Source organism: Pocillopora damicornis, chromosome 1 (genome assembly GCF_964200805.1).
Source record: "Pocillopora damicornis chromosome 1, jaPocDami1.2, whole genome shotgun sequence".
NCBI lineage: Eukaryota > Metazoa > Cnidaria > Anthozoa > Scleractinia > Pocilloporidae > Pocillopora > Pocillopora damicornis.
In genome coordinates, this window is record NC_142670.1 from 25,964,043 (window position 1) to 25,977,650 (window position 13,608).

General features: G+C 37.4%; 1 protein-coding gene and 1 long non-coding RNA gene across 2 annotated transcripts; both read right to left on the reverse strand.

The window, feature by feature from the left end:
* Positions 1-1,669: 1,669 nt before the first annotated feature.
* Positions 1,670-7,342, reverse strand: LOC113669768 (uromodulin). The gene is made up of 6 exons (XM_027185845.2): positions 7,247-7,342; positions 5,585-5,850; positions 5,306-5,423; positions 4,845-4,967; positions 4,423-4,542; positions 1,670-2,489 (listed from the first exon to the last, which is right to left on the reverse strand). Exons 1-6 carry the CDS (start codon positions 7,314-7,316, stop codon positions 2,107-2,109), a joined length of 1,080 nt encoding a protein of 359 aa, XP_027041646.2. The 5' UTR covers positions 7,317-7,342; the 3' UTR covers positions 1,670-2,106.
* A 3,876-nt stretch (positions 7,343-11,218) lies between these two features.
* LOC149052966 (uncharacterized) lies at positions 11,219-13,060 on the reverse strand. The gene is made up of 2 exons (XR_016188600.1): positions 12,938-13,060; positions 11,219-12,742 (listed from the first exon to the last, which is right to left on the reverse strand). It is a non-coding gene; the product is annotated as an uncharacterized LOC149052966 (long non-coding RNA).
* Positions 13,061-13,608: the final 548 nt, after the last annotated feature.

Below are 13,608 nucleotides of genomic sequence, written 5' to 3' on the forward strand. Positions count from 1 at the left end.
GATTGATATCGCCAAAGCTTAGGGCAAATTTGGAGAGCATCAGGCCACGAAGTATTGAGGGAGAGAGGTATCCAACCTGGAAGGCTTAACAAAGTCGTGTCCTCATTTTCTGGAGAATAGTCGTAATAACATTCTGCTATAATTCTCGAGGGTGAACTGCAGGAACCTTCAAGTAGAAATAAATAATAAAGAGAGGAATAAGTTACTCTAAGATTAAAAGTTTTCTCAAATGCGGATAAAGTGAAACAGAGAAAGAGAAAAATGCTGAGCAAAAAAGAGCGCGCTGGTAAAGTTTCTTGATATCGGGTTGAAGGTTTGATAAGAATACATGAAAGTCATATATTTGTACTGCGGAAAATACATTTAAAGGAAGGGAAAAGCAGTATATACTCAACTTAAGCAGTTGAGAAATAAGGCCTGAAAAAAATTCAGGCTTGAACGGGAATCGAACCCATGACCTCTGCGATACCGGTGCAGCGCTCTAACCAACTGAGCTATCAAGCCAACTGGGAGCTGGTCAATTGTGAGTTCTTTATATACCCGTAGATGGAGAAGGTGTGATAAGAATACATGAAAGTCATATATTTGTACTGCGGAAAATACATTTTAAGCAAATGAAGATCATCGCAGTATATACTCAACTTAAGCAGTTGAGAAATAAGGCCTGAAAAAAATTCAGGCCTCAGGAAGCTTGATGTGCATCATTCCTCAGGAAAGTCAACGTAGATTTTTTAAAGTGCAGCAAAGACATGTAAACCTCTGATTACTTAGACGTGCTATTTTTCTTAGACACTTACAACTAAAGCAACCAGAGTGACAGATCACGCCTTCTCTGTTACTGATCACACACACACACAAATAAGCCTGAAAAGGTTGTTAAATTAGGTTTTAACTGGTCGTCATTTCGAACCTCTTTCTGGTGTTGTTTTGTTTTTTGTTTTTTTTGTTGGCTTGGCTTGTATAAGAGCTACTAACGTAGACATCATTGAGATTTTACCCATTTCACCTAACAAGCTCTCCTACAAGATTCACCTGTTGAGGTATGATTAAGGAATACTACACTCCTATAATTTGAAACTATTTTATTAAACAACTTGTACTAATTCTTTCTCAGGAGAAACTCATATAGGCAGTACAATAATTGTCCTTTAAAACTCACTTAAGCCCACCACAGACTATAACTTAGTAACTCTACTGACAGCAAAGACTCACCACGGCCTCCAATCTCTTCAAAATATACAATCGTTGAAGTATATCACAGTACTGAGCTATCTTTTGGTAGAGCTTCCCAGATAGTTTGTCTTTTCCGACTAAAGAAACTACTACTCCCAACTGATCGAATCCTTGTATACTTTCACAACGTATTTCAAAAAATTCCGGAATTCGAAGCTTACAACACAACTATTGTGGTAGAAATACATCATAATTACATAAACTAATAAATGTTCTTTTTTTCCATGCTATGTCATCAGAAAGTTTGAGTATCGATTTCACAGTGGCTAAGAATTGTAGAAATTATTTACAGTCTTCATGACAGGACGGATAATGCATGCACTGTAAGTACCTCCCGTTGTTCCATACAAAGCCTTAGAAAAGTTTTCTAAGGCTTTGTATGGGACAACGGGAGGTACTTACAGTCCACGCGTTTTTCCGTCCTGTCATGTCAACAACACACCTAAGCTGCTTTAGTTTCTAACGACCTGAGTAAACATCAAGAGTTCAAAACGTTTATTGATGAGCAAAATACCATGCTAAAAGTTGTACTTAAAAATTACTTTGTGAAGCAAATCGATTGGAATAGATAGAGATGATATTAAGATTATTTGGAAGCTCACTAATGCCCATAGTTGTTGACATTAATTAGCTGGGAGAGGGGGTGGGGGGAGTCTGTTCCAATGCTCGGATAAACAACACTTGTTCAGTCAACTCTCATGATGATTCAACCGAGGTTATAGAATTTCAGTCACTATTACTGACTACCTTAAGTCATAACTTCTCATGTGAAATTATTTAAGTCCCTGTTATCCTGTACATTGATGTACACGTGCGTGCCAATAAATCGATTTGTGAATCCTTTCGCTGCGCAGAATGACTTGCTTATAGCATTCAGTCTGTGCTGCAGTAGCGCAAATAACAAGAAGGTGGCTTTTGTAGTTTGTATATAAAGTAGGATCCGCAGTCTTTCACATTAATGTTTATTGATATCTTGCAACAATCTCCAACTCGGTTGAAGCAGACCTGGGAGGAAACCTCACCATCTGCCAATGTGGGGTGACCACTTTTTAGCCAGCCTGAGGAGGCTGCACCACATTTCCACCGCGGCACGCACCAGGTTGGCATTTTTGTTCCGGCATCTCCCACGAAACGATACCATTTCCCGAATATTATGGATGAGGAATCGTCGTCACATTTTTCTTCACCGTAGGGTGTGTTGTAAGTGCTCTTTCTGTCAGCATCGCTCAGGTTTCTGTAATTATTGCACGGATCGGCTAAAAAATTGAATTGAGTTAATTCGATGTTTTATATATTTTTCTTTATAAGAAAGATTAAGGAAAAAATTACTTTATTAAACTGCAGTGTTTTAAAATGATATCCCGCCCTGAGAAAATTCGTAACAGCACGCGTATAATATTACGAAAGTTTTTACATGTGTTTGATATCGCCAATCATCTGTGCCAGTTTAATAAATGACCGTTGGCGATAAGGTCATAAGCGTTGACCGTTCTCAATCCAGGGTCGCTTGTCAAGATTTTCTCAAATTATGGCTGCTTAAAGCATAGAGAAAATTCGTATTTCTAAAAGACAGGGTCGTTCAAAATTTTCCTGGAAGCGGAAGTAAGACGAAATACGAAAAGAAAAACCGAAAGATACGTACTTGACCTGGGTGATGGTATTTCTCAATTTCAGCTTTGAATTATCGTACATTTTTCAGAAAATATCGAAAGCGTTTGAAATATACGACACCTTAAGGAAAGAACTTCAAGAGGAGGAGTTTGATAAAGTTAAAAATGAGTGTCACTGTAATCTACCGTTTATTAAATTGACGAAACCTTGCCCGATTTAACAGCCCAAAAACATGATTGAGAAGTTGAATCGCTCATCGTGACTTGTAAAGTTTCGCTGGTTAGTACAGCTTTGCTCGAGCCTTTTCCAGTGACTGACAACATTTCTTTTTTCCTTCTGTTCAAGTCACTCGTAGTCTTTCATTAAGCCTACGTTGTTGGATTTTTTCCCGCAAAGTCTTCAATTTCGACTTCATACTCTGCTCATAGCTTCGTCGGCTAGACTCAAATTTGCCTAGGTTTTCCTTATTCTCTTTGTCTGCTTCTTGATTTTGGGCAAATATTCTTCCATTAAATAGTATTGAAATAAACAAAACGGAATGAATCTTGCTATCAGTCTAAAGGTGATTACCAATATTGTACTGAGCATTCTGCGCTGCGCACAGAAATCGCGTAATCAGGCGAATAAGCGCGCTTGCATTCCGAGAACACGATATTGTTTTTCAATAGATGTACCAAGCAAAGAGTTACGATAACCGTAGTTTTTTAAAGAGCACGTTGACCTCTATTTTTTATGGCTAAATTTCAGTGTACAAATTTCCCCTTTTATATTGGGGAAATTAAAACAAATCATGGACGGGATACAAAGGTATAGCTAAAAGCGTGCGTAAAGCGTGCATTACTTGATGATGCAAATTATGACTTTAAAAAACAACGACTCGAGGAACGTGGCGAGTCGATGTCGATAAAAATTACGTGATTTTTCCACATATTATAAAACAAATTGATTACTACGTTAGAGACTTTCCACCTTTTAAGTTTCTTTTTTAAAGTTGATTTTTACTTTGAAAACCCTTGTTGTACCGTGAAATGAGGCGCGTGAAAAAGTGCTAATAGAGGCATAAGTGGGGCAAGTTTGACCCGTCATTTTGCTCAAACAAGCACCGTGACTTGCCTCTTATTGTATCTTTCGAAACAGACATTGGCAGGAAACATTTAAGGAAATATTAAAAACAACTTGTCATATAACTTTATTTAGGATTACAGGCGCAACTGTAGGAGCCCTGGATATTACTGCAAGAGGCGTGTTCATCACAGATGTTAATTTTTGAACACTCGTCGATGTCTGATGGGGATCAAGCGCACCACGTCATAACCCAGAGTTCGATGATAGGATGAAAAATGTTTTGGTAAATCAATAATTAATGAACACCTGTAGAAAATACTGCAAACCTAATCTCTAAAGATGTAGGATAAAATAAAATAGCCCATCATTTCTAATGAGGGTGAATTATGGAGTAGAACTACATTTTAGGATAAATGTTTCACTACTTCCGGCACCATAATTTGAGTTTAAAGGACGTTTTAGAGTACTCCCCGCTTTTAATAGCTGGGATTGAAGGAAACTTATTAATATCACCTGAGCAAGTTTGTCCATCTCCAGTGTATCCAGTGTGGCATGTACATACATGTGATCCAATGGTGTTGGTACAGTTAGCATTCACATGACAAGAAAGATTTCTTGCACATTCGTCAATATCTGAGAAATGACAGGCTTTCAATCACGATTCTTGAAGTATGATACATGTGTAAACTTCCTTATTTTGCACATTGAGTGCGATAGTTGTCGTTAGAGAGTTGTTGGTCGCTATGTTTTATTAAATAGAAAGCTGGTCAGCGAGGATATTCAGCATTTTGTTCTCTCGCGTTTAAGTGGAATTGGTCAAGAATGTCAGGCAAAGATAATCAACCAAGAAGGAACGTACAGATTAAGCAACAAACGCAAGCAAGCTAACATTTCTCAAAGTCATAACGAGGCAATTACAATCTAAAGGCTTTTACCTGTGCAGTTCCGTCCATCTCCGTTAAATCCAAATGAACAGGTGCACACAAAGGATCCATTTGTGTTTTGACAAGTAGCGTTCAAGTGACAATCGTGAGTATTTTTTTGGCATTCATCAATATCTAAGAAAGTCGAAAGAAAAGAAAAATTCTACAACGGTAGTGGTTACACGAGTTGGATATCACATTCGTTTTTTAACTCTTATGAGGTGAAAAAGCCTTAGTTAGTAATCATTGTGACAAATTAATTTTTAATTTCGTCTAAACCAAAACTTCCATTACAGCGGAATCTCTCTCTCTGGACACCATTCCAAACTGTAGCCGAATATCAGTCGTCAAAGATCAGCCTTGGAAGCCTTCCTTTAAGATACGCACTCGACGACCAAACGTGATATATATATTGGGGTGGTTTAACTACCCTATGAAATATTTTGTTCTTAAGGGCACATTCTGTAATTAACCTTTTTCGCAATGTTCTCCTTCGAATCCAGGAGGGCACAAGCATTGATATCCCTTGATTGTGAAACCGGACTGACAAGTTGCATTATTTTGACACGGAAGGTTTTTACCGCAGACGTTCTGAAAAGAAAAAAGAAAAAAATAATACAAGAAGAGAGATGGATATCTTGAAAGATTGATAGAGGAATGAAACAACAGAAGTTTTGGCACATTTCGGTTGTTTTTCACAATTCATTGAAAAGCGTCAAGTTGGTGAATTTGACTCATAGTTTATAGTTTACCTTTGAACCCCGATAGAGAAAAACGGCATTAGTCGACAGGTCAGTATCATATTCAAGATGAGTTGCGTTATTTAATTCACAAACATAAGCCGTTCCTCCAGTCTCTGGCTCTTTTTTGAAGTTAGCACTGACACAGTTGTCGTTCACGTAGCAGAAAAGCTCACAGTGATCCAAGTCTTTGACGTATTTAGTTTCGATTATATGGTTTACCAAACGTTTGTCAGCAAAGACGAAGTAATCTGGAAACAGCGTTGAACGATTTCGCTCTAAAATAAAGCAATCAAAATATATTTAGAAAACTTTAAATTGTTTTCATTTTAGGCAGAAATAAAATAATGATCACAAACATTTAGCGTTGAGACCAAACTCCTTGGCGAAAATTTTCGATCTCAAGCACACCACGACGGTAAAAGGAATAAGAACGTGTTAAAAAAAAGAAACCATTAAAAGGGGAACTTTATTAATGGGCAGAGGGATGACTTTGAGGAGAAAACAAAGACAACATGAAATTATCTAAATGCAGGAAATTGTTTGCTTCTGAGATCGTTGGCCGTGAGAAAAGTTCGCTTCCAAGATGTCCTATAATCTGAAGATAGTTAAAAGTTTGTTTTTATTTGCCTTTCTCGATTTTGCGGTCACTGCAACTGTAGTTAATTTAGCAGGTTTTTTTCATGTTGACGTATGACCCATTGTTGTCTAGCATCACGCTACTGCACGCGTTCACAATGGAGATTGGCATGGTTTGTTGATGGTTGAGAGCTGCCACTTGTGTCAAGCTGCAGCTCCCTCAGATTAGCAGCTCTAAAAAAACACCGTCAGTTCGTTTTATTATTAACCGCTGAAAAAAATTTTGATCAGAGCATCAATGATTAGGGAAGAAAAAGGATAATTACTCAGACAACTTAATATTTTTCATGAACAGCAGAAGAAGAGGCTTGAGTTTTGAAAGCGAAGAAATTTTTCAAGCTGCACGAGACGTCTGTGCAAATTTTAATGAGAGCATTTCCACTTAAGGTCACTCATTATTTTTTTAAATTGTTGAAGTCTATCTTCAAACCTAATCCTTAAACGTGTTTGTATTGCGAGCTTCCCTTTGCCAACAAAAAAAGCCTTTTTTTTAGTTTTCGGTAGATATATGGAAGCTATGTCTCTAAACAAATAGACAACGATGAAAATGTAAATCGTTGATTCCATATGCTAGCATTATTTTATTTTAAAAATGATTCCTCGTGTTGGTTAAGGGTGGTGAAGATCAACTTCTCTACAATGTAAGAACTTCAAATTCTCCTCTTCCAAACTTTGATGAATTATATTGAATGTTATTGATAGGAGAGCATAAGCATAACTAGAAGCTATCGGCGTTGCGAGTTACCTTGTGACTAATTTTTAATTTTCTTGGGAATGGGATACCGCAAAAATTTTCCCAAAATATATATTTTTTGTAATGCCTATTTTGATAAATCATCGATGGGAGGTGAACACATGTACAAGGTTTGGATTTAGGTTGACGACAAAGCGTTAACTTATATCTTACCGACATGCTAATTATTAAGCCGAGTGCGGCGACAGCTTTAGACTAGTGAAATCGATTTAATAGACAAATGAAAGAAGATACAACCATAAATGAATCTCAGAATATATGAATCCCAGTTTGCAACTCACCTTTACCAAACGTTAAGTAAGTCATAAATGGAATGTAGGATACAATCATGAAAAGCGCAGAAAAGTCCATGCTTACTCCAAGACAACGGTCTTTTATTAGGCGGTTTAATTAAACCTGTTTTAATGAAAAGTGGCATTTTATGAAGCTAAAGTCAACACAGTTGGCAGTTGTCATTTCTCGCCTGATAAGGATAAATAAAATAACGAATACAATCATAAATTTTGCGACTTAGGACCTCTTTGACGATTTTGTTTCGCTTGATAGAAAGATTCAGGACTGAGGGAATGCCATTTGATTTTAGCAGATATATATGATGTCGCAATTTTTACTGCGAGTTACGCTGTAAACACATCCTCTGGAAAGTCAAATAAATGACAGGTGAAAATATTCTACCCCCAGCAGGGTAAGCAGACACCTGGCCTTTAGCTCATTTAGATATTTTTTCATCACATTCAAAATTCATAGGATCAATAAATATATTCAGAGTATTTTTCTTTTTTTCTCTTACAGAAAGATAAAATATCTTTCTTGAACGGTCGTTTTATTAATATAAAACGCCCGGCAACTTTGCTCATGCAATAAACATATCTTCTAATTACGAGTCTATTTTAGTAGACGTGTAATTGACAGATGATTCCATGTTCCTGTTGGAAGTCCTTAGTTTTGATTAAGGCAGTTTAGGATTTATCAAATCTCCCTCCTCTAGACGTTTCTGAGAATTGATCATCAGCTCCAATTGGCTTTATAGACAGAACTTACTGAGACTCTCCTCGAAACAGGCCGTGTCCCTAAAAAACTGAAAATTCCCTAAATCCACTAGGCAACGAATGACTGCCTTTGCATGTTGTGTCAATAATACGAGATGGATTAAAAAAGGGAAAGCTTTGAAAAGTGTCATTTGTATCATAGCATCTACAGCTGTATGCTGATTTTTTGCACCGCTTTATCAGAATAGCATTTCTCCTAAATCCTTTGCATTATTTTTGTAATACTGGTCACGAGAATTTGATGCACATCAAGCTTCTGTTTTTTCAAAGTTTTTAGCAATGTCCAACACATAAATCGTTATCCTATCACGTTTCAGTATTTGGACGGCAGGGGAAATCATTTGGCCACTCGTGGGAAAGAAAGAGTTAAAACATCTGTTTTGTACCTGATAATGTACACCCACTTTAAAAAAAATAGACCTTGTATTGAGGCAGGAGTTCCAATAAAAGCCGATTACTGGTGATCCTCCGCTGGCTATGAGACCGCTAGGGAAAAAGTTCTTGTAATCCTTGTCAAGGTGATTTATGTACTGGTGTTGTATGTGGGTTGACAAATGCTACTGAAGACGTCTCTCAAGAACCAAGCATTAACTTAAGAAGTATCATTGGTTCGCGATGCAGACGAACTAGAGTCAGCACCCGTTCCAGACAGTGTAGAAGGGAACGAAATAAAAGAAGAAATCAGCGAGGATTGACTGGAGGCTCTACATGGGCTGGATCAAGTTAAAAACGAAGTATCCGAGGCGATCACTTCTTAGGGATTGGAGGCTGAACGTCAGGTGCTAGCCGCCAAAGAACAGTTTTTCCTTTTCACGAGTGGGCGAAGGGCTGTTTCTCATACTAGCGTTATAAGGAAGAAACGAGTTTTTATGTCTTCTAGACATACTAAAGCAAACACAAAGATACAATGGGCCTATATAATGTCTCTTCTACAAAAGACATTCGGTAATGGTGGTTTATTCGAAGTGATTTGAGTGAAACCAAGAAAAAAATGCACCCCTCTGATGATTTCAGGCCATTTTCGCTATTGATAAGTCAGAACAAGTCACCGATGTATTGCGGCATTCTCGAAGGATTGTCGAATCTTATTTTTTGGTAACCTGTCAAAAAAGAGTGACTGAAGCCTTTAACTTTTGATAGATTTAACATAAAAGGAACATGCTCACCTTTCGGAAAGAACAACACTTTTAAAAAACAGTCACTGCAAAAACAGAAAATGGTAGACATGTTTTCCATGAATAATTGCTTGTTTCTGTGTAGCCCTCGAAATTAAAAGCACCAGGCTTTTATTTTGCATGATTGGAAATAATTAATACGAGTCGTAGGTTTTGCAGTGGATTGAGTTTCTTATAGAGAGAGGCAGTTTTTTTTAGTTATTATCAGCAGCAATTATGAAAGACAAGAGGCCTTTTTAATGAGAGGAAAAGTGCTCAACCTGTGAGAAAGAAGAAAAAAATGATATCAACACAATTATTCCTTGAGACCCTGACATCTATCAAGGAGTACTGATAATATTCTAAAATCTGTTTAGACATATCTAATCTATTTTGGAAGCAGATGTTCTTACACCAGTGAAACTTCCTTAATTCGCAGAGAAAATGACGACCACCTTTGCATGATGTTTCTATTCCGAGGCGAGCAATGATAATTTGACTTCCTGGATACCACAGCTACATTTTGCGTGGGACTCTTCGTATACTTCATAATGATGAGGAACTTTCCATGGGAGGTAGCTTCTTTATTTACTGCATACCAGTTAAAATAATAATTTGTTCGTCGCAAAGTTTGGCAAACACACGTACATAACTTAAATGAAATTTGTGAGCAATGAAATTGTGATAGAAACGTTTTCCTCCTAAGTTTAAGCAGAGGTGAACTGATTTTATCCAATTTTTGATAAAAGTAAATACTTAGAGTCGCATAACTTCAGAAGTAAAATTTCCATTGTGGAAAAAGAACCAACATTCTTTAAAAAAAAAAAAGATTTATTACTCCCGAATTGGAAGAAACTCTGCTTTCTAAATTGGACGTTATCAATGTCTGTAGAGATTCTTTAGCCAATAAAATTTGCCAAAAATTTTCCCAAAGAGAAACCTATCAGTGGCACAATAGCACAGTTACTTACACAGTACTTACAAACTACATAAGTTACGAGGCTAACATAAATTACTTAATAAGCATAACTTAGTAAACCATTCTAATCCACTTTGCTTACACAGATACCTAACATGCACGTACAAGCAGTCTACGTGCACACACTGGCAGCTTTCTATCGCTTGTGCAAACTACATTGCTAATGAGAACACTTTACAAGTTCTCATAACGAAATAGTTATTTTTATTAGAATAATAGCAACGCTAATTTAAATGTATTGAAAGTAGCAATTATTGTGTTTATAATAGTAATAATGATAAGACTAACCAGGTGAATAAAATAGCGATAGCAAGCGAGATCTAAGATGTCATTTAAATAACATTTATGTCTTGTAGACACTACGTAGGGTACTTAGCGATATCAAGCGTTTGGAAACTTTTTTATTTTAAACTTAATCCAAGTTTGCGCAATATCTTTTTTTTGCTCAGAGATTTGTTTGCCATAGCGATTTATTTCCATGTTTCAATTTTTCTTTCAAGATACATAATAAAGCCTTGGAAATATATTTCCGGTCTTCTCCATCCATGATGTTGCTAAGCTTTTCCATTTTTAAGGACGACCTCTCTTTTTCTTCCATCCGTAATCCATGGAGAGTAACATCGATATCAACAGGAAAAGAGTTTCCTGATATTTAACTACACTTGTTATACATTAGACTTACAATGAAAAATCTGATCGGTCGGGAGCATTCGATCAGATATCTGCAGCAAACATTTGCAGCAGATATTTCATTCATCATGTCGCGTTCAAAGACTGCCTAGTTACCCAATCCTCCGTCCGCGCTGTGTTAACATCCTTCTGCATACTCTTAAAGAAGTGTTTTCTTTTGCTGTTTACTTAAGCACATGAGTAATAAAACTATTGTTGAATTCGGTTTTCGTATAATATCATGAGGTATCAAGCTTCACGTCTGTGTTATCTACCTCAGCATTAGGCTTCAGCAGATCACTCAGACTTCACTTCTGATGATTCATGATATCATGCTAAACCTCATCTAATATTTGCTTAATATCTACGCAGTTAACCCATAGAAAAAATAACAGAACATAATACAGTCAACATTCGCCCTGATCAAGACAGAGAGAGGAGACAGGCAGTTACAATCAGGGCATAGGTTGAGATATTCCGCTGAAGTTATTTTTAATCTTTAAAGGAAACGGAAGCATTTGTCTTCCACACGTTCTCACCGGAACCCTTCCTAAAGAAAAAGCATTGCCCGTCGTTGTCGTACAATTTTCATTTACAAAATTTTTAGTCACTATCGTTTCGACCTTTTGGTTTAACAGACTTCCTTTCAAGATAATTTTTGTTGAGTTAATAGTTTTAGTGACTTTGACCATTCCGAAGGTTTAATCAAAGGCCTCCCTCTCCAATGAACTGTGGATTTAATTCACTCAGGAAAAAGTTGCCATTCGAAATATACAGTGGTGCAAAAAAACCCAATAATTAGGGAATTTTGATCCTTCCCTTTCAGAATCCCAGTTGCGTTTGGTCTCTGTTTGCCTCGTACACAAGGTGAAATGTTGAGATAAGTTTATGTGACCTTACTGATTGGCGTGTTACCCACCCTGCTAAATTTCATCCCGTTTTTAGGAGTATTTCTAGTTTCCCTGCATGAGATACCAGTTCCTCTCGGGGTTACTCAAAAACAGAATTTACTGGCAGTTTGCTCATTCATACTTGGTAAAGATTGACAGGTCCGTTAAGAATTTTTTCTCCCCTGATAACAAAACACAATGCCCTGGAGGTGCTAGAATTTAGACCTTTAGACCAGCATTTGATTCACAGCATTTTGAGGTGGCCTTTATTTGTTACTATCGCTCAAGCAGTCGGGTAATGGTTCAGTTTAGAGAAGAGCAAAATTGAGTTAACCTTCAGAAATTTCTTTGGAAGGAGGGAGCTCTTTGATTGCCTTCAGTTGAAGAATTGATTATTGTTTTTAGTTTAAATGAGCTGGAATTCGTTTCTTTCTCAATAGATTATTTTCCTACTTCCTATGAAATATATATGAACTTTTGCAAAAGTTCCGAAACAACGTTGGGCAACGCGATCACCGCTGCTCAAACATACAGACCATACACCGCAACACATGTTCGTGCCAACCCGTTATTAGAATCGCCCCATCTGAATAAGTCTTCACTGTAACAGATTTGGAATTCTTGGTTCGACTCCACCATCAGCGGTGAAGAAAAGTTATCGAGGAGCAGTTCTGGCGATTCGGTTGTGGCCCAAGGAAAGCTGTAAAACGTACATCCCGAAAAATTTGATCGGTAATCCTTAGTAGGCAGAAGAAGATTACGGTTTTTGTCAATTATCAAAGTGGCCATTGAGTTAGGAATGAGAGGAGGCCAAAGGCAACCCCACTTGGACTGATAGCTTGGATCCGCTTCATGACAGGTGACATGACCATGTTGGTATGTTAATTTGAAAGTAATGATGTTACCTGAAATGGCTGTTCTAAAGATACCATACGAATCATCTTTAGCTCCGAAGCAAACTGTGGACGGCGTCATCTGTATCCATCCCATGGCTGGAAAAAAATATCAGTAGATTTGTGATGGAATTCTTGATTTTCTACACAAACACATACGAATGGGATGACAAGTTAGATGGCTAGACGCCTGCTGCCGGGAAAGAAAAGGGAGACAAACAGACTTACAGTGCAGAGAGACAGAGAGGGATAAAAAGGGTCTTTTGGAAGGGGCTCGATTCATCAATAGATAAACAAAATTTGTTTTCATTAAAGTTTTTCATGGAGTTTTTACGTACCATTAATTATCTCACAATTGCTGCCTTCGTATCCTTTTGGGCAAACACATCTATACCCTTTGTCTGTAAATCCAGTCTGACAAGTCCCATCGTGTTGGCAAGGAGTTTGTCCACAAGTGTTCTAACAAGTGTGGTGATAGAGGTTGAGCGCAAAAATATGCAAATGAGAGGAGCAAATGGTTAAGATAATTTGAAATTACAGTTGAAATGTAATCTCTGATGATTACAGGAAAATGGTCAGCCAATGAACCACCATGTGAATAACTTGAAAAGTGGAAATAAACTTTAAAAAAAATTATATCAAAAAGGGTAAATCGGTTAAGAATACACTGACCATTGTTCCTCTGTAGTTCACTGAGAGCCTGAGGTCCTGAGGATGTTTACTGTGTATGGTATTATTCAGCTCGCATTAAGTGATGGACGGAGAGCCGTTGAAGAGTTCAACGGAGAGCCGTTGGAGAATTTATTATATAACAGTACAAAGGGAAACTAAGGAAAGGAAAGCGTCACTTGCTTAAGAATGCACTGACCATTGTTCCTCCATAGCTGTAGTTTGGCCAGGGCTTGAGATCTTGGGGATGTTCATTGTGTGTGGAATTATTCAATTCACATTTAGTGATTGACGGAGGGCTGCTAACCACTACCTCGTTGTAGCTGACGCAGTTGGGTTC

Bases quoted from the DNA above. Each gene is read 5' to 3' on its own strand.
- LOC113669768 (XM_027185845.2), bottom strand. From the start codon at position 7,316: ATGGACTTTTCTGCGCTTTTCATGATTGTATCCTACATTCCATTTATG. The intron at 5,851-7,246 runs GTGAGTTGCAAA...GCTTTATTTTAG, and splicing joins TTACTTAACGTTTGGTAAAG to AGCGAAATCGTTCAACGCTG. The intron at 5,424-5,584 runs GTAAACTATAAA...TTTTCTTTTCAG, and splicing joins TTCTCTATCGGGGTTCAAAG to AACGTCTGCGGTAAAAACCT.